Source organism: Podarcis liolepis (genome assembly GCF_965112155.1).
Source record: "Podarcis liolepis genome assembly, chromosome: 10".
In the NCBI taxonomy this organism is placed as follows: domain Eukaryota; kingdom Metazoa; phylum Chordata; class Lepidosauria; order Squamata; family Lacertidae; genus Podarcis; species Podarcis liolepis.
Genome location: NC_139562.1, coordinates 13,405,600 through 13,426,548, shown reverse-complemented (window position 1 = coordinate 13,426,548; position 20,949 = coordinate 13,405,600). Strand labels below are relative to the sequence as shown.

Here is a 20,949-nt window from a genome sequence, read left to right as displayed (position 1 = left end):
CCCATCAGGTCCAGCCAGCATGGCCAATAGTTAAAAACAATTCCCATAGCTGGGTGAAGGGAGATGGAACATAGCTAGCCTATGTGTTCTGGGCAGTTGCAATAAAAAAAAAAAAATCAGAAGATGTGTGTCCAAGGTCGCAATCTACCTGAAAGTCTCTTGATATTATTTTTACGGATCGTTTCCTTTTTCTGAATCTGGCTCATCCAATCAGAGTGGTACCTCGGGTTACATACGCTTCAGGTTACAGACTCCGCTAACCCAGAAATAGTACCTCGGGTTAAGAACTTTGCTTCAGGATGAGAACAGAAATTGTGCTCTGATGGCACGGCGGCAGCAGGAGGCCCCATTAGCTAAAGTGGTGCTTCAGGTTAAGAACAGTTTCAGGTTAAGAATGGACCTCCAGAACAAATTAAGTACTTAACCCGAGGTACCACTGTAGAATGACTACAAACCAACTTCCATTTAATTTCAGAGAAGTTGGTTCACCCGCCACTCTCCACCAAACACACACACCACCCCAGGTCTCCTAACTGAAACCTTCAGTTTCGCGAAGCATCCAAACAAACGAGGCAGTGTTGAGTGTGGGGCACATTTCCTTCCAAAGACAAGTTACGATACATAAAATTTAAGAAGAAACCCCGCTTCTAAACAAGAAGCCTTCTCTTTAAACATTGTGATTTCTTTACCAAGGAAAGAGTTGAGAGCAAACAGGTACTCGAGTGTTTTGGCTCAAGCTAGCGGGAGACTCCAGGCTGGATATAGCAAAACCTGACATGAAATAATCCTTTACTTTTGCGGGGGGTCCCTTTTGCACAGATTCATATTTGCATTGTTGTATAAGACTACAGAATAATAATAATAATAATAATAATAATAATAATAATTACTACTACTACTACTATACACTGTTTAAAAAGGTATATCGTAGGAGAAATGAACACTAAAACGCTGACAAATTTCCCTAGTGAATTCTTACTTTAGAAACACACACACACACAAGCAAATTTAGGTTCCCCACTAAACTTAAAGTTGAAATAATGAGAACTTGAAATTGATACATCTATCCATTTGTACAAGGCTCTGCCCAGTTGTTTCTTTCAATTTCTGACCAGTTGCCAGGAAATCAAAGGGCAAGGTTGTTCTTCCAAACAAGTTTGCTTTGTTCAGCCAGAGACCTCTGGTAAGTGGTCAGCTTTGGTGTTGACCTCCTCCCTCCGTTCCATGGGCTTGCAATGTTCTCCGCATCTGCACATACAACGTAATGTACCAGTCGAATGCTGAGGATGTAGACTGGACTTGCTCCACTCAAATTCCTTAGAAGCAAGGAAGTTGGATAGATATATGAAAAGATAAAAACATAGCATACCACTGGATTGAACCTTTTGGCAGATGCTGCTGTTCGTGGAGCTGGAGGGTGTCAGATGAAATGGTGTTGTGTTTTAGTGGCATTTGTTACTTATGGTGGAAGGTCCTGTGAAGGAACTTGCAGTGGCCTTTGGCCGCTGCAAGCAATGACACCCAGAGCCAGCTCTGACATCTTGGTGATTTTGGAAAAACTTGGATGGTCAGTGCAAGAGACTTGACTGCCTTCTATCACCAAATCCTTTGCTGCCTTACAGCTGTGGTGGACCTTGAGATCTCAAATTTCAGTGGTGCTCTGTGCAATAGTAAAATTCGGTGCCCTCTGCCTCTTGCAATCCATTCTAAAGCATAGTTGTGGCATCCCCAAGACTCCATGCCCAATGTGACCAAATCAGTCACGCTCCCTTAAATCCATCTCTGTTTATAGTGTACCCTAATGACCATGTGTGCACTCCACTCAATATCTGTGGCCTTGCTCCTTGTGTTCCTGCTCAAAGGTTTGGTGAGCATCCATTAGGAGCAGGGCCTCCTTGGCTGTGGCATCAGATACACTCCCAGCTCCCAACTTTCTGGTCCTTTAGGAACCAGGCTGCAATCTGGCTCTTTATGAAGGCCTTAGGACCTAATGACTTTTCTGTACTTGTTTTTTTTAAAAAAAATAAGGATTTCCTTGGCCCTCCCCCTGCTGGTTGGGTCAAGCTTTGAGACTTTGCCTTTTGGAGGTAGCTTGCAGCACTGTGTGGCTTCCTCATACCCAGAGATTATCTGTACCCCAACTTTGTCGTGCAGATTATTCCATGAAACACCAAGGTCTGACTGAGTACATTTCTATTGCCTCTCAATTTCCACTTGTTCTTATTTGTGGTTAAAAATGGGGGGGGGTAAGGGACGCGGGTGGTGCTGTGGGTTAAACCACTGAGCCTCTTGGGCTTGCTGATCAGAAGGTCGGTGGTTCGAATCCCCACGACGGAGTGAGCTCCCATTGTTTGCTCCCTGCTCCTGCCAACCTAGCAGTTTGAAAGCACAAAGTGCAAGTAGATAAATAGGTAAACAGTGTTTCCGTGCGCTGCTCTGGTTCACCAGAAGCAGCTTAGTCATGCTGGCCACATGACCCGGAAGCTGTATGCCAGCTCCCTCAGCCAGTAAAGCGAGATGAGCGCCGCAACCCCAGAGTTGTCCGCGACTGGACCTAATGGTCAGGGGTCCCTTTACCTTTACCTTTAAGGTATACCTTGTGTATATGCTTCATGAATTTAATGCTTGGGCAGCTGGTTGTTGTTTTAATTCAATGGATACATAAAAATGTAGTAACTTAATTCAAATATTCTTGTAAAGGATATTCTTGTATTGCAGGGGGTTGGACTAGATTACCCTTCTGCTCCCTACCAATTCTATAATTCTGTTGTTGTTAAATAGCATCTAGTTTCTGCTTGGCTGTTGTTATTCCAAAAGGCTGAAAACTGCTCACTTGTGTATATGTGAAATGCCAGTCAATGTGACTTCTTTGCTAAGATGCTTGGACTGCAAGAAAAAACAATTTAAACGAGTGTTCCTTGCTAGCGCAGTCCAGGAATTGAAAGGTTATTGTTGTAGCAGCTGCAGTTTATGAGAGGTAGAAGCACATGCTACTGTGTTGCAGCTATTGATGTTTATCTATGCAAACGTTAAGCTTTTTGAAACGTAATTGTTAGGATAACACCACGAAATAATACCTTCAGATACCACATCCTCTCCCATAACTCAAACCCAAGTCCCCTGCAAAGGGCTGCTTTCTCATATGCCTTTGCAGCCTTCTTAGAACTAAAGTATTATCTAAGCCGTGGGTAGGCAAACTAAGGCCGGGGGCTGGATCCGGCCCAATCGCCCAATCATTCCGGCCTGTGGACGGTCCGGGAATCAGCTTGTTTTAGAATGTGTCCTTTTATTTAAAATGCATCTCTGGGTTGTTTGTGGGGCCTGCCTGGTGTTTTTACATGAGTAGAATGTGTCTTTTTATTTAAAACACATCTCTGGGTTATTTGTGGGGCATAAGAATTCATTATTTCTTTATTTTTCAAAGTATAGTCCGGCCCCCCACAAGGTCTGAGGGACAGTGGACTGCTGAAAAAGTTTGCTGACCCCTGATCTAAGCATTCCTCACAAAGTTTTCAAGTAACAAACATATTGGCCCGTTCAGACTTATTACCTCTCAATGGGTTGTGTGCAGAGATATACAGTGGTGCCCTGCAAGACGAATGCCTCGCAAGACGGAAAACTCGCTAGACGAAAGAGTTTTCCGTTTTGGAGGTGCTTCGCAAAACGAATTTCCTATGGGCTTGCTTCGCAAGACGACAATGTCTTGCGAGTTCCTGCTGGTTTTTTTCCCCTTTCCCCCCTCTTTTTCTAAGCCGCTAAGCCGCTTATCAGCTGATCCGATCAGCGGATAAGCCGCTAATAGCGCTAATAGCGCTAATCCGCTAATCCGTCAATGGGCTTGCTTCGCAAGACGAAAAAACCGCTAGACGAAGAGAATCACAGAACGGATTCTTTTCGTCTTGCGAGGCACCACTGTATAGGCACGTGGACAGGTAGACCTGGTGTAGTTCAGTTGCCCAGGGAATGCGGGATCTCAGGACATGTAGTTCAAGTGTTTCAATTCAGCAGTCTGTTCATGATTAGTCATGATGTTGGGTGTCATGAGCAGGCATCCCCAAACTCAGCCCTCCAGATGTTTTGGGACTACAACTCCCATCATCCCTAGCTAACAGGACCAGTGGTCCAGGACGATGGGAATTGTAGTCCCAAAACATCTGGAGGGCAGAGTTTGCCCTAGAGTCTAGCAGTGACCAAGACACCAAGTCAGAGGCTGCCGTGCACACCTGGTTTGGGAGCCAGATTGGGTTCCATGCTACTGAGTCTGATGCTGGTGATCAAGAGGACTCTGAACCTAAGGCAGGGAGGCTGGAGCCGCTGAAACAAATCCTGCAGCAGCAGAGCCCATATAACTGAAGCCAGTATATCTGTCAATTTTAGTTTCTCTTCCTCCTTCCCAATATATAGCTCAGCTCACCACATTTCTTCATCAGCTGGCGTGAATATTTTTCTGTAATGAAAATCTGTTTGCGTTCTAGTGTGCATTCCTCCCAAAGTACACATTTTTGTATGCAATTTTGCCTTTTTTGCAAGCGATTTCTCTGTTGGAATGCATTAAAAAATCACTAATATTTACTTTTTAATGCACAGTTTTCACCAATATATGCATATCTGTACTTACTGTTTGGTTGGAGGACTGCGTTGCAAAATTCAAATAATAGCTGTGTTTCAGTTCCTGGGTCAAATGGGAAAGTGTGAATTAGGTGGTATTGAGCTAAAATGCAGACCAAACTAGTGTTCTTTCCAAACTCTAATCATTGTACAGATGTTGTGCTATGAATGGCAGAACTAGTTACCTGGGCTCTGTGATTCTTGATGCGGGAATAAAGATGAAAAACTCAGCAGGCACTCTGGGGTAGCCGTTATGTCATTGCGAAACCCAATCACCTCTTAAATTTACCTAAAGTTTTTTTAAAAAAAAAAAATAGAATGCAAGTTTAAAGTGTTCCATCTAGCCAAAATACCTCCCAATTTCTGGGGGTGGCATTTTCAGTCATATGAGTGTGAAAAATTGCCTGTGAAATTTCTCATCAGGTGAAATTAAAAACTAATTTGAGGCTTTGTTTTAAGAGGAAACTTCAGAGGAATAGAAGCCTAAAAGAGCTAGAAATGGGAGGTTGCCTGTGTGCTTGCTTGTTGCAAACCTTTTCATTAAAATGCAGCAAACAAATCAATCATAACGTCCCCCCTTCTTCTGCTTAATCTTCTATCTCACTCTAGTGGCAGAATTCCTCTCCTTGTAACAGAAAACCCCCTGTTAACGTACGGCAGACATTCCAAGGGTTGCATTGCCTTCTGGACAATGTTCAGGGGTCATGTTCTAGTGGCAGGTGGGTCCAGAGGCGAAAGTGGCCGGAGCAACAAATATTAATTTCAGCTTTGTACAATAGGCTAGTTTCTACACATAGCCCTCTCTGTCCTCTACCCAGGCAGGCAAAAGTCATTGCCAGAGTTCTAGGGCACATTCCAGCCTGGCAGAAACACGTAAGGAGGCTGTGAAGCAATGCAGAGCAGTGTTTGTGGCCTGGGACAAGTTTCAAGGATAGGACAGAGAGCCTGCGCCTGAGTCTCCTGATCCTCGGTGTTGTGTGCATATGTTGCAACCTGTTGGAAACGTTCTGCCTCTGTTTTCCCTTTTGAACTCCTGGTGCTCTTCCCAACAGAGCAAGCCACTGCTTTTTCACTCCTTATCTGCACCGGAAATAACACAGGCCAGAAAACAAAATAATGCATTCTAATAATCCATGGATGGTGACAAGTGCAAACAAATGGAACAAGTTGCCAAAGCAGATGGAGGACTGTACTTTGGTGGAGAAGCTCAGAGCGAATCTTGCAAGGTTTTTTCCCCCCCTCCCTGCTGAAGCAAATTCAAAGCTGACATTTGCTTTAATAATTTCTACTTAATTTGACATTACGATTTCATGCAAATACCATCTAATTTTTCTGTAGAAAAAACCAACAACCCACAAAACAAAACCCACATCCTGATTTACTGTGAAACTACCTTGCTCTTCACTAGATATGATTTATGGCGGATGTTGTTGGGTGTTTTTTTTAATTGTTCATCTCTTCCGGCATCTGGCACAATAAAGATTGCGATTTTGTTTTCACATATGTTATGCAAGAGGAGATCAGGATGTGGAGTTGTTTTAGCATCAGGCGTGTGTGGTTTAATTCTCACTTCCAGTAGCAAAACATTCTGTCATATTTTCAAGAAGGCTAGAAAGCATTTCATTCTGATATGTGTTCCTTGATTGTGATTTTAACCTTCTGTTCTAAGCTTTTTTAAAAAACAACAACAACAACACAAAAACCCTCTGTGGTTTTTTTAAAAAAATCAATTTTATTAAGTGATCCACTAAAAAAACAACAACCCCCACACCATTTCAATAATTGTGTTACATTTGATTGCCAACAAACACAGCAATACACAATGGAGTAGCCATCTCTTAATTGCTGAGTTCTGCGGGGTCAAATTCTACCATTTTATGGATCTGTGTATCCCAAGAAAAGCAAGTACGGAATATTTGCACCTAATAGGCTGGCCTCCTTTAAGAGGAGAAACCATGGCTATGTGGCAAAGCACATTCTTTACATACAGAAGGTCCCAGTTCCAATATCTGCAGTATCCAGGTAAGGGTGCAGACCCTGCTTTGCCCCCACTAGTCAGTATAATCCCAGCCAGCATACCCAATGGTTAGGGATAATGGGAATTGGAGGCTGCACCATGTGAACTATCCTGGAATTAAGTATGTACCCTAGATTGCAACATTGCTCATAGCCCAGAAGTGGGGAAACATTTTAGGCCCAAAGGGGTGCAGGGACACAGGCAAGAGTAGAAGGAACAATGGGTGCAAATTGAACCTCTGTACAGTAGGCTGGTGCTGTGGGTTAAACCACAGAGCCTAGGACTTGCTGATCAGAAGGTCGGCAGTTCGAATCCCCGCGACGGGGTGAGCTCCCGTTGCTCGGTCCCTGCTCCTGCCAACCTAGCAGTTCGAAAGCACGTCAAAGAAGTGCAAGTAGATAAATAGGTACCGCTCCAGCAGGAAGGTAAATGGCGTTTCCGTGCACTGCTCTGGTTTGCTAGAAGCGGCTTAGTCATGCTGGCCAGATGACCCAGAAGCTGTGCGCTGGCTCCCTCGGCCAATAAAGCGAGATGAGTGCCGCAACCCCAGAGTCGGTCACGACTGGACCTAATGGTCAGGGGTCCCTTTACCTTTACTTTACAGTAGGATAGTTTCTACATGCACTCACATAACCCCTCTCTGTCTTCCATCCAGGTGCGATCAGAATTCAAGGACATAATCCAGCCAGGCAAAAACATTTCAAGGAAGGTGTGGTGAAGGGCCGGTGTGGTTTGAGAATAGTCCTGAGCGCCTGATAGAGAGGGGGGCACATTTGGCCCCCAAAGATGAAGGTCCCCAACCCTTGCCATAGACCTCAGAAGTACTGTTGGAATAGCATGAGACTCTTAATCTCAGGGCCAAAAGATTCCTGCATTGCAGGGGGTTGGACTAGATGACCCTCGTGGTCCCTTCCAGCTCTACAGTTCTATGACGGGAGGTGTCTTTCTTTCTGTGAGGTGCGTAGGCATTCCTTGACTAGCATACTGATGTGGATAGGTAGGAAGTTTAACAGTGGCGGATAGGCTATATTCATGATGAATTCTTGAATTATCTTTCAGATTGCCTCTCTCTCTCTCTCTCTCCTCTTCTTCTTCCTCCTCCTCCCTTTTGTTCTCTCAGCTCAGCTCGCCAGCTAATGCCTGGGCTCTGATTCCAACTCCCCTCCCCACCCACACTTTGCTGACATCATAAATTATCCAGATCTAAATGGACAACATTCATTAGCCAGGCACTTTAACGAAAGAGCTTGCTCAGGAGCCGCTCGCAGCTCCCCCCCCCTTTTTATTAAAAGTTAAAATGCTCCTGGCTGTCATGGAATGAAGGGAGGGGAGGTGGGCAGGCGAAGGCAGGTTAGAGGACAGTGCCGCAGAACTAATAAATAAAAATAATAGCGATTACCGTTGGCTGAGTGACCCGGGGAGAGTAGCAGTGCTGGGCCATTTGTTGTTTCCTTTTCACTTGTCAACAGCCAGTGGCTTAAAAGCCTTAGCCTTTGTTCGGGGCCTAATAGCACCTGTTGGGATGATGAGGAGACAGCTGTCAAGGAGAGGGAGGGAGAGAGAAAGGGGGAAAATGATGAGTGGAAGCAGTGGGGGGACGACGCCAAGGAGGAATAGGCCCCCCATTAGTCAAAATAATATACGTCCTGATACAAGAGCAATTGGAGAGTTCACATTGGATGCTAAAGAAGGTATAACTTCTCTTTCTCTGTATGTTCCTCACCTCCCAAGCCTTCCTTTTCCTTCCAAGAAATGGGGGGTCTTCACTAGAGAGGGCTGAAAAGAGGCAATATTGCCTAGTGGTTGGAGCAGGAGACCCAGGTGCACCATGAAGCTCTCTGGGCAACCTTTGGCTAACCCAATCTTTGTGGCCCAACAGCCCCCAATCTTTGTTCAGATGCTCCGCAGATGCTCCCTTTGAAGAAAATTTGCAAATTGAATCCTGTGGGATTGAAATTGCAATATAATGAAATGCAATATTATGAGAAATAAAAATGCAATTGAAAGTCATGCGGCGTCTAGCACAGCACATCACAATCTGCAATGGACCAAAATAACAACAACGTTAAGTGATCTGCCAAGGATCTGTGGGAAAATAAGTTTTGGAGTCACCGGGTTGGTCTTTCTCTCGCTGCCTAACATACTTCACAGGAAAAACAGCAGAATGAGTCTTGTGGCCCCTTAAAGACCAAGCAGTTTAGGATGGCATAACAATCTGCGACTCAAGCTTGCTTTGTCAGGTGCATGAAATGAGATCTTCCTTGTCAGGTGTAGAAAGGAGAAAACAGCAAAGCAGGAGTTGAATGGCAAAGAAAAGCAGAAATGACAGTCAGGGGTAAAGTGGGGAGGGGCTGGGGCATTACTGTGCCCTGGAAGAAGGGCATTTGTGATTAATCAATCCTTCACTGTGGGAGCACGTACTCCCTGGAACTCCATGCCCATTGATGTTAGGCAAAACCCCTTGCTGTACCATTTTCAACACCTGCTAAAAACTTTTTTGCTGAGGCCTGCAATTTTAACATGAAATTTTATTATGCGTATTTATTTTAAAACCACGGATTTCATTTATATTTTGATACATTCTATGTGAATTTGTTTTTCAATGTGTCTTTCTGTCACTATTCTTAGTGAGTATTTTACATTGTCTTCCACAAACTGCTTTGAGGTTAGTTTTGTTGTTGACTGGGTGGTATATGAATTATGTCAAAATAAGCACAAACAAATACTAACCTAACGAATGAATAATGTCTAGGACATTCCGAGAACGTTGAAACCTGGTTTCGAATTATTTTTCCTATGCCTATTCCAACATTAGCTTGAATGAAGCGCTTGTTTTGAGGGCACTTCTTATTTTAAAGCAAATACGAATCTGTAACCAACATATCTGTATGGTGGCAGCAGGTGAACGGCTTCTATTGACATCCCAAACTGGGCTACTGTTGCTTTAACTCTGCAAGTTACACAGAAGTCTTCAGTTTCTTTATGAGCACACTAGGGTGAATATTTTGTCTAGCTGCAGGGGGAAAGCTTTGTCACGACTTTGCTGACAATAGACTTAGAAGTAAAATGGTCTGCTTTTGGTGCCTGGAGGTTCTGTGGTCTATTGTTAGTTCACAATGGATTTCTATTGCTGCATTCCTGCTTTGCAAAGGTTTGTTAGCTTTTAATGACTGACAGTCTTCTACTGCAAATACCATGGTATTCTGGCCTGTTTACTTACTACTCAAGGTTTTGGTTTTTTTAAGGAACCGCAGAAGGGGAAAAAAGAAAAGAAAATAGCAATGTTTTAGATAACCTATTCAGGATTGTTGGGTTTTCTTTCTAACTCTTGATGAAGTATTCACTAGCAAAATACAGTCTATTTGTTAGTGAGGCACAGGGGGAATAATCAATCTTATATAGACTTTCTGAATGCTTGGATCAGCATCAGAGGCCCTTCTCCAAATCACCACTGCCTTAGATATGGAAGGTTGGCAAACACAGGCTACATCTTACTCAGGCATGGCAGCACAGTTGTGGAATACCTTTCCAAAGAAAGCCCACCTGGCTTCCTCATCCCTGGCCTTCCATTGTTTTGGTGGGGAAGTGTAATATTTGAAAGTGCCTTTTGCCAAAGTTTTGAATTCTGCTGGCTTACGGTGCTTTTCGTTCGCCCCATCCTGTGATTTATTTAATGCTTGTTGTTTATTTTAAGCATATTGTTAGCTGTGTAGGTCTTTGTTTTTAGGGGGAAAGTAGGCATTTGTTCATTTTTATTGCATAGTTTAGGTACCACCTTTCAGGGGACAGCATTTTAATAAGAAATACGTAGAGGTTCCAGCTTGTTCTGTACAGTGTCCTGCACACTAATGACATAACAAGAACCTAGAAAACTGCCTTATTCTGAATCAGACCACTACAATGGCTGGCAGTGATTTTCAGTGGTCTTCCCTAGTCCCACCTAGACACACCAGGGAGCATATCTGGGACTTTCTCCATTCAAAGCATTTGTGCTCTATTTCTGAGCTACAGCCATCTTCATTTAAACTGCGTCTTTTAAAATGCAGTCGACTTAGCATTTACAAGTTGCTGTTGACTGGTGATTTCTTAACTCGGGGTAAATAACTTAACAGGCGGACCCAAGCCTACTTAAAGCAAAGTGCTCTTATGTGACTATTAATAATTTCTGTAGTAATTTTCAAGGTACAAAATGTTACACATTTCATGTATAACACTTACAGTATGTCTGCTGCTAAGCAGACATTTAGGGAGCGATCCAAACCCAAGATCCACCAGGATGAGTGTAGTTTGGGGTAGGTCTTTCTCCTGCTCAGTTGGCCGAGGTCCCTCACCTCTGCTCAGCCAGAGATTACACCCGTGTAGGTCTTCAGCCAGGGCTCAGCTGGCTGAGTCAAGGTTGGAGTAAGTCCCAAAAAAGGAGTGTTCTGGGAGACCAGAAGGGGGCCAGGACTCCTGAATGGAGTTTGGAATAGGAGTAAGTTAGGTATAATTCATCCCACCGTAACACTGCCTTCCTATAATTTGGACTGCTGTGCCCAAAAGCCAAGCTCCAAAGCGAGCCCTATTATAACCACTTATGCCCATCATCATCATCATCATCATCATCATTTTTAATTTGTATACCGCCTTTCTATCTTACAATACTCAAGGCGGTTTACAAGCTGAAGAAACACAAAATGTACATCTTATAACAATCTAATGCAATACAAAAATGTGATAATAAAACATAACTTTAAAGCCTACATCAAAAAAGTAACATTCAACAATCATTAGAATAGTATAAAATAATATCAACATATAAAAGTTAAACAGAAATCCACTCAACAGTTACAACAATATCTAAACTATAATCAATAAAACGGCAAGCCACAGTACATAAAACAATACAATACACATTGAGAAGCAGAGGGTAGAGCAAGACCGGTGGAAGGATGCCTTGCCTGATGGAGTCTCTCCCCTCACAGCCCAGGTAACCATTTAGCAGTAGCAGTGGATGGGACAGGGTGGTGGCGCTTATCTGACCTCCCACCTGGTGCTCCCACCGGCAAGTTTGTACTGTGACAACCTTCTGCTTCTCTGCTCTCCCTTCCAGTAAACCACATAAATACCACTGACAGGAGGTCAGATAAGTTCCCCTGCTTCACTGACCACTTATGGCATTTAAGACAAGGATGTAATTATGACAACAGTCCCAGGTGTGGTTTGGCTGACCAAGGCTACCCAGTCAGTTTCATGCTGGGCATTTAAATCTGGGTCTTCCCCATCTATAGTAAATAATTCAGTGCACCGCAATAAACGGGTCTCCACTTCTAGTGTCTAGAAAGCTGAAGCAGAAGCTGTCTGTGTTAAGTGCCTTCAAACCATATATTCATCTCTACTACTGAGCTGTGTGACGGATGTAGCCTCTTGGAGCAAAACAACCAAATGAAAACCTGACCAGACCCATAATCTAGTGCAGGGATGAGGAACTTGAGGACCTTCAGATGTTGTTGGACTATAACTCACCATCATCCTGTCATCATTGGCCTTGGTGGATGGAGTTGTAACCCAACACCAACTGTAGGGATATAGGTTCCCTATCTCCCACCCTACTGCGTAGGCAGCATGAATGGAAAACCCATAGGCTAGGGGTGAGGGGCCTCAAACCCTGGGGCTGACTACTGCTATCTGTCAGAGCAGACAACTCATGGGCTGGATGAGCCAGCAGTCAGACCCAGGATGGGACAGATTCACATGCTTGCACTTCTATGTTACCAGCTTGGGGGCTCTCTGTGTTAGGACTAATATGGGCAGGGCAGTGTGCAAATGTCCACACGTTGCCCACATCAGTCCTTCCCTGAGATTTGAGTTGTGTCACTGGCTCCTGAGAGTATGTTGCTGGCATGGGAGGGAGCAGGCAGAAAAACTTCAGCAAAATTAGCCAGCCAAGATAATGAAGGATCCTTGTAATGCCTTTTTATTTCAGTGGGGGAAATTAACCAGTTGCTAATAATTGCATGGTCTCTAGGCCAGACGGTCCCTTTGAAAAGTTAACATGTACTCTCTTTCCGTTCCTAGTAGGGGGTAAACAAATGGCGGCACCAAAATACACATAAGCACAAATGTGGGAGAATAGCAGTTATATGTCTTAGATCGAGATAGTAAGGGTGGCTATTGTTATTTAGATGGAACATACTGGAGCACTTATCTTTTAGTACGCTCCATTTTCGAACTGAATGCAGCGCTAATCGCGGGATTGAAAGCTATTGTAATTGTGCACCCTTCTAAATGCTGACAAGAATATACAATTACATTGTTTGGAACAGAGTTTAACATCCTCTGGGTTGTATTAGCATTTGTATTTACTTATGCATTAAAAATCTGCACAAAAAAAGCAAAGGCAGAAAGCAAGAGTTATAAATATTAAACCCCCCCACACACATACACGCACAGATAGATATCCACTCTTGTCTGAAAATTCTGAAAGTATATATTTAAAGCAAGTGATATACGTAGATATGAAATTAACAAATAAATTGGTTTTCTTGTACTGCTTCTGGGTATCCTTAAAGCATCTCGTTGGCCCCTGTGAGAAGTAGAGAGACCCTTGGTTTGATCCAGTGGGGCTCTTCTACGTATAGTTATACTGGCTAGAGCAGTGTTTCCCAACCGGTGTTCCGCGGCACACTAGTGAGCCGCGAGATGTTGCCTGGAGAGAGGCGGGCGAGTCCAAAAAAGGTTGGGAAACACTGACTTAAGTTTCTCTTTCAAAAAGGAAACGTGGGTTAAAGCGGCGCCGCCGCCTCCCACTCACTTTCCTGCTCTGGCTTCCCTAACAGTTTTCCGAGTTGCGTCACTGGATCCAGCCCCCTTTTCCACATGTGACACGGAGCTGGAGGGAGGGAAAGAGGGCTTTACGTCGCGCACCAAGGCAGCCTCCTAGAAGCGCTCTGGGCCGGCGCCGTTTCACCGAAAGCGCCGGAGGACCCCCACCCTCAGCTCCTTCAGAAAGGAAGCCCCGCCCCTCGGCTCCCTACGCCGCCAGGCAGCTCAGCTGACTGACGAGGACGTTCTGCGGTGGCGGCCGCCGCACAACCACCGCAGTTGCTGGCAGCGTCCGCAGCGCAATAAGTAACAGCGCCTGGTGCTGCCAGCTCTTTCTCTCTCTCTCCCACCCCGCCCCAAGCTCTCGCGCGCCCCGCGTCAACATCACTGCGCGCAGCTTCCCGAGCTCGAGGCCAGCCGCTGCACGCACACGCCGGCTCGTCATCGGCTCCGGTTGTTGCCTTTCTCCGCCGAGGTCGGTGGACCCCGAGCCTAGGCTTCCTTCCCACACCCCGCTTTCCGAAGACCGCACACCAGTTGGGCCAGTACATATTCCCCTCCCGTGACTGGAGCGGAATAGCCCTTTCTCTTCTTCCCCAACCCTTGTCGTTGGAGGAGTCCCTCAGTCCCTCGCTTTGCTGCCTCCTCCCCCCCACCCCAAAGCTTGGAGGTTCCCCGGCAAGGGGGAGGGAAAAAAATTGAAACTTACACTTTCGTGCGTCCCTCCCGGCGTGACGCTGCGCGCTGACGTCACGGGGCTGTAATGGTGGTGTGCCTCGAGATTTTTTTCATCAAACAAGTGTGCCTTTGCCCAAAAAAGGTTGGGAAACACTGGGCTAGAGCATGGTGTTGATAACGTCAGGGTTGAGGGTTCAATCCTCAGATGGGACACCTGCATGTTCCGGCATTGCAGGGAGTTGGACTAGATGACCCTCGGGGTCCCTTCCAACTCTACGATTCTATAATTCTTCTACACCTTCTTTTTTTAAACAGGAGTCACTGCCACAAGATGCATTATCATAATAATAAGTTATCGTCTGCCCTTCACCCTGGGGTCCCAGAGGGGATTACGATGACTTAAAATGCAACATTATAAGAATCATTTTTAAAAGATAATGATAATTAATAATAATAATAATATAATACAAAAAATATAGATGGCCATTTGTCATGGGTGCTTCAACTGAGATTCCTTCATTGCAGGGGGTTGGACTACAGGTAGATGACTCTTGGGTCTCTTCCAACTCTACAGTTCTGTGAAAAGAGTGATTGACAGTAATGATGATGATGATAATGATAATAATAATAATAATAATAATAATATTTTGTACCCCGCTCATCTGGGTGGGTTTCCCCAGCCCCTCTGGGTGGCTTCCAACAGAGATTAAAAATACATTAAAACACCAGTCATTAAAAACTTCCCTAAACAGTAGCTCAGAAGGCTTTTAAGTAGGATTAGGTAAGTTTTGGAGGATAGATCTGCCAGTGGCTATTAGTTATGACAGCTGCATGGAAACCTCCAGGTTCCAAGGAAGAACCTGCCACTGAATGCCAGTCGCTGGGAAGCCACAGCAGGACAGGGCTGCTTCCTCCAAGCCTTGCATTTGACTGGCCACCAGGGGCAGATCTACTATGGAACTAGGGAAGCTTAAGCTCCAAGGCCCCTAGTCCTAGAGGGACCCTGGAATAGACTTTGGCCCATGTGGCTTAACCTTTTTGGGTCTGGTAGACCCAATTAGAGTCACATGACTCAATTTGATCAATATGTTGTTGTATATATTTCAACAGTCCCAGAGTTTGAGAGTTGGTAGCATAGATGTTGTAAAGGTGTGGTGATCTGTCGTGGAACAACCCCATTGAAGAAGATAACAGTGGTTACCTAGACCCTCATTGCTGGTTGTGCCATGATAGTTTAAGGTACAAGCTCCCCCCAAAACACCGTAGGTCCACTGTTGCTGGCTGTTGTGGGAGAGGGGATTCTGGAGGACTAGGTAGACCTTTGATCTGATATAGTAGAACTCTTCTGCTGTGCTTATACCTCGTAGGACTCCTTTCAGTCTTCTTCCCAGATTTTTCAATCCTCACAAAGCGTTTACCATCCTGAACTTTGCCCCATTGTTATTATTTGTTTGCTGTGTGTTTTTGTGTGTGTGTTACTGGGGGCGGGGAGTGTCTTGCCACAGCGTGCTTACCACCACACTGTGTTTAAACACGTTGTAAAGTGGATGTAATTGTAAACACACCGAGGGATATAATTACATGTAGCAGATTTAGGCGCTAATTCTTTGCCTTTTATTTATTTTCCCTCTCCCCCCCCACTCTGAATTTTATCAACACACACACACACACACACACACACACAGATATAAAATTTCCTGCATACAGACACCCTTAAATTGACAAGCATCCATTATAGGCAGAAACTTGTTCTCTAAATTGAAAAACAATGAGCGCCAGGGTTCTGTGTGCCCATTGTCATATGCAATGGCTTTGTTCAGTAAGAGGAAAAAGCTAATGATTTTGAAACAGCAGGTGACAAAACACATTCTTTTTTTTCATTCTCTCCCCTCTTATCAGTTTGTTGATGAAGTCATTATGAACTGGGGTCCAGGATAGGGTAGCTCTTATTTTTAGCAGATAGAAGTTTAATGAGTTCCATTGTGCCGTCAGTCATGTTGATTCACTTACATTTTTCCCCCTCTCTCTCTCCTCTTCATTCAGAAACCCCCAGTATTGAAAAGCTACTATCAAAAGATTGGAAAGACAAGCTTCTTGCCATGGGATCAGGGAACTTTGGAGAAATAAAAGGTAAACCTCGTTTCTATCACCTGAAGGGATGCAAAGTGGGCTGGGGGGAGATTGAAATGCACTGCAATATATGTGAGTTCAATTAGCGCAAACGAAGCATGCCATCATTTGCTCTTTTCCATTTCTGCACTTTTTCGCTGGAGCAATGTCTTCAGGGCCAATCCTGCTCTTCTGAGCATGCCAAAACTTGGCAGGGCCTACTTTTTGCAGCTGAGGCTGCCTGCATCTCTCCATCAGTCCACAGCATCTTGTCCCTGTGTGGGGTCTGGGAGTGCAGGCTGTTATCAGTAGAAGGAGGAGAGTGGGGAGTCTTGAGAAGACCTCTCAAGAGCATGGTGAGATGCAAGAGGGTCTAGGCTGCATTTAAATGACCCACTTGCAACATGCTTGGAAAAGTGTCTAGTTGGTGGTTATAATAGGAGCTGTAGTGAGCACAGGATTGCACCCTTTAGGATGCTCTCATCTGGAAGACGGTGCCGCATCTTCTACTGTGATGAAAAATCCCATGAGCAAAGCTATGGGGCCCATTTCCATGCTGTTGGTCTTTTGTGGGTACGTAGGTTTCAGTCACATAGTGTCAGATGCAGATTGTGCAGTGATTGATTGATTGATTGATTGAGTATCTATCATGCCCAGGGTGGCAGGCGACAAGCAGCAAAACAATTAAAAAGCAAATACCGTATTTTTCGCCCCATAGGGCGCACCGCCCCATAGGATGCACCTAGTTTTTTTGGGGGGGGAATAAAGGGAAAAAAATTATTTCCCGCCCAGGCGCGGGGCTGGCACAGGGGAAGCCTGAGCTTCCCCCAATCCCAGCCCCGAGAACAGCCTGCTATCCGCAAGCCTAGGGAGGCCAGCGGTAAGTCGCGCCAGTCTCCCCAGGCTTTGGAATGCAGGCAGCTCTGCGCAGCCATCGGGAGGCGGGCGCGACTTCGCGCCCAGCTCCGGATGGCTGCGTAGAGCTGCGCTCGCCCCGGGACAGCGGGCAGCTCTGCGCAGCCATCGGGACAGCAGGCAGCTCTGTGCAGCCATCGGGAGGCGGGCGCGACTTCGCACCCCGCTCCTGATGGCTGCGCAGAGCTGCGCTCGCCCCGGGACAGCAGGCAGCTCTGCGCAGTCCTCGGGAGGCGGGCGCGAAGTGGTGCTGGTCTCCCGAGGGTTGCACAGAACTTCCTGAAGCCTGGAGAGCGAGAGGGGTCGGTACGCACCGACCCCTCTCGCTCTCCAGGCTTCAGCGAAAGCCTGCATTCGCCCCATAAGACGCACACACATTTCCCCTTCATTTTTGGAGGGGAAAAAGTGCGTCCTATAGGGCGAAAACTACGGTACTTAAAAGATCTTTAAAAACATACAGGTCAGGCTGGGGAAGGTCTTCAGTTAGTGCCAGAAAGACTAACAGATGCCTGCCTAATATTTAGTAGGCAGGAATTCCAAAGGGGTAGCTGGCTTGAAGACCCAATTCCTACATTGTGTGGAATGGACGTCCCAATAAAGGTGGTATCTTGCACATGCCAGAGTGCAGTGATCAATGGGGTACATAAGGTGTAAGATGATCTTTCTGTTATCCCCATCTCAAGCTATGTAGGGCTTTATGCGCCAAAAGCTAGCACCTTGAACTTAGCCTGGCAGATGTTTGGCATCTGGTTAAAGTGGATTTGATGCTTCGGCACCATAAACCTGCTGCCACAAATAAATAAATAACTGGAGTTCTTGCAGGTCACCATTATGTGCGCACTGTGGTAGGAGAGGTTACAGGTGGAAGAATGTTATTTATGCACTTCATCCATATGCAGGAAGTGCATGCAAACTGACCCCAGTTGACTCTCATAACAAGAGCACTTCTGGATCAGGCCAAGGGCCCATCTAGCCCAGGATCCTGTTCTCACAGTGGCCGGCCAGATGTTCATAGGAAGCACATGAGGAAGACATGAGCACAAAACCACTATCCCCATTTGTGATTCCCAGCTATTAGTATTCAGAGTAATACTGACTCTCAATATTTGGAGCAATTTATACAGAGCAATTAGTAGCCGTTGACAGCGTTCTCTTGCCTGAATTTGTCCAGCCTTCGTTCAGAAACATTCAAGATGGAAGCCATTGTTGTAGGAGCAAATCCCGTAATGGTGAAGTACTTTAGTTTCTCCTCAATCTTCCAACGTTCATTTTCACTGGATGTGCTCAGGTTCTAGTATTTTGAAAGAAACCTGCACACCGTACATAATTTCATGCTTGCCTGTCATCTGCTGCTGTTGCAAAATATTGTTTGACCCTGGGTGAGGTGTGACTGTTCTATTCGTAGGATTTGATCATTTAATCATTTGCACAGGCAAGCCGTCACTTAACTCTGCTACATCCAGGGAGCATGAACTTGCATTTGTGAAGCAGCCCATCATTTTACATCTTTATCTGAGGCCATTATAGAAGAGGCAGGAGTTCAGTCATACCTGCAGAGTTAGGTCTGCTTCAAGTCAGGAACGCTGCTGACCCGAGCATGCATTTGTTTTGATGTACATCACGTTGCTGTGTTACCATAAAGGATGGGGAAGCCACAGGCCTTGGGGGGTCAAATGCAGCCCTCCAAGTTCCTCTATCTGGCCTCCGGGACTTCCCAAACAACACTCATTTCCCCAGCTGCAAACCCCCACACTCCAGCCCAGGCCTCTCATCCTGACCCTGCACAGCACTTTCCTTGAGGGCAGTTGGCTAGCTGGAAGACGTCCTTGATAACGCTTCTACCTTGCCTGGTTGTAGGATAGTGAGGGGCGTGTATGTATGTGTAGAACTAGCCTCTGGGACAAAGGCCAAATTGGCATGTGTTGCTCTTCCCACTTTTGCCTCTGGCCCCACCCACCACTGTAATGTGGCCCCTTGAAAGTCGCCTATAAAGGAATGTGGCCCTCTGGCTGAAAAAGTTTGTTTTGGTGTTAGGCAGCTTCCTCTCTTCCTATGAGGGGGGCACAACAGAAAGTGCTTTGCCCAGGAAGCTCCCAAATCTTTGGTAGTTACACTGGTTGCAGCAGCAGCAGCAACAACAACTCTGGCACATCATTGGCAAATTCATCCTTTCATGCCACTTTGATTTTCTATATTAAGCAGTTTATAAATTCCTAAAACAGGTAGGTAGGTAGGTAGGTAGGTAGGTAGGTAGGTAGATTGCTTTGGTCTTTACTTCCATTTTGAGGGAGAAGGAAGGAGGTTGCCAGGCTGACCCTTCAGGTCCCTGGCATGGGGCGCTCATGCCACCACCAGGAGCACAGGAACGAGAAAATGAGCCTGAGCTGAGCCACGTTGCAGCTGTATTTCTTGAAACAACACAACGGTGTGTGCAGCCCGTCACACGTGTATTGGAAAGAAGTCTTTCTTCATTCTTTCTCCATGAATACGAGGTTATTTATTACAAGCTCGCCAGCTCCAAAGTTTTAATTAATTCTTTGATATATTTGTCTTGGCAGTTGCCGTTTTGGAAAAACAGCCACCAGACACCTTGGGCATTGAGATTTCTTTGCCCTGGAATGTGTGCAGTGCTGGAGTTCTAAAGGCTTTTGTAGGGATGGGTGTGTATACCTTACCCACTCACCCCTCAACCCCCCCCCAAAAAAACCCCACACTGACTCCCACCCCAAACTCCTTCCTCATCTACTTCCAAATAAGTTAGAAGAATGAGCCGGGGGGGGGGCAGAATAGGAGACTGAAAAAAGAAGGCTCTGCTAGCCTACAGGGGTCTCATTGACATCTCCTCCTCCTTGGGAACTTAAGAGGGGAGTCCACTAGAGGTGTATACTGGGCCACAAGATTCATCTTGTATCTGTAGCATTAAGAATCAACCCGGTCGGTTTCAGTTCCACTCTGTGTGGTTTCCAGTTCAATTTGTTAGTTGCATTCATATCATATACGTCAAATCCGAAGCTCTGCCCACCCCTCTCTCCATTGACTATAATGGAGAATCTAAAAATAGCCATAACTTTTTGTCTTCCTTTAAGCGGCAAGGAGGGTTTGCTGAATGAGGAGGGAACGTACTAGACCTTGAGTGGGGAACGAGAGAAATCTATATTACAAATATTAATAATACAGGACCGAAAAGAATTCAGCGTATTGAAATCACAGGAACACTCAAAAGAGAAAAAGAGGAGGAGGAACCTTTGAACAAGACCAGGAGAAAAACCAGCTGGAAATTAATAATAATAATAAGGCAACAAATGAACACACAGTCACATCACCTGGGGACAGGGGACTTTAAGAGAAGTTTACACAAACGTAAAGAAATATTTAAGCAGAGGCTTGACAACCATATGTCAGGAGTGCTCTGATGGTGTTTCCTGCTTGGCAGGGGGTTGGACTCGATGGCCCTTGTGGTCTCTTCCAACTCTATGATTCTATGTAAAGAAATGGAATGGAAAGCAAGTAATTAAAAATCGCTGTTTCCTGGAAAACAGAAAGGGGTTAGAATAAAAAGGAACAAATGAGTTACATCAAACATTGTTTCTTCAAATTGCTGTGATTGGGGTGCCCTAGGAAAATAATTCGCATGTGTTTAAAACCTAGACCTGTCCATCAAAATGAAATATTCCGCCACCTTTCCAGCCTCCCTCACTTGAGATCAGGGTGTTTCCTTAGTCAAATTGGTTTCGCCTTAAAAAACACACACTGCAGTCCTTTATTTTAATAACAAAATGCAGATTTTGGGGATGCCTGTATCCACAGAGTGATTCAGG

The 20,949-nt window shown here is 45.3% G+C and overlaps 1 protein-coding gene across 18 annotated transcripts in view; it reads left to right on the top strand.

The window, feature by feature from the left end:
• SOX5 (SRY-box transcription factor 5) overlaps window positions 1–20,949 on the top strand; it is a 766,948-nt gene that overhangs the window by 538,367 nt on the left and 207,632 nt on the right. For all 18 annotated transcript variants that reach the window (XM_083461132.1, XM_083461137.1, XM_083461148.1 and 15 more), the window contains one exon: window positions 16,151–16,237. In XM_083461132.1, coding sequence (XP_083317258.1) covers window positions 16,151–16,237 — 87 coding nt within the window. The remainder of the gene's footprint in view (window positions 1–16,150; window positions 16,238–20,949) is intronic.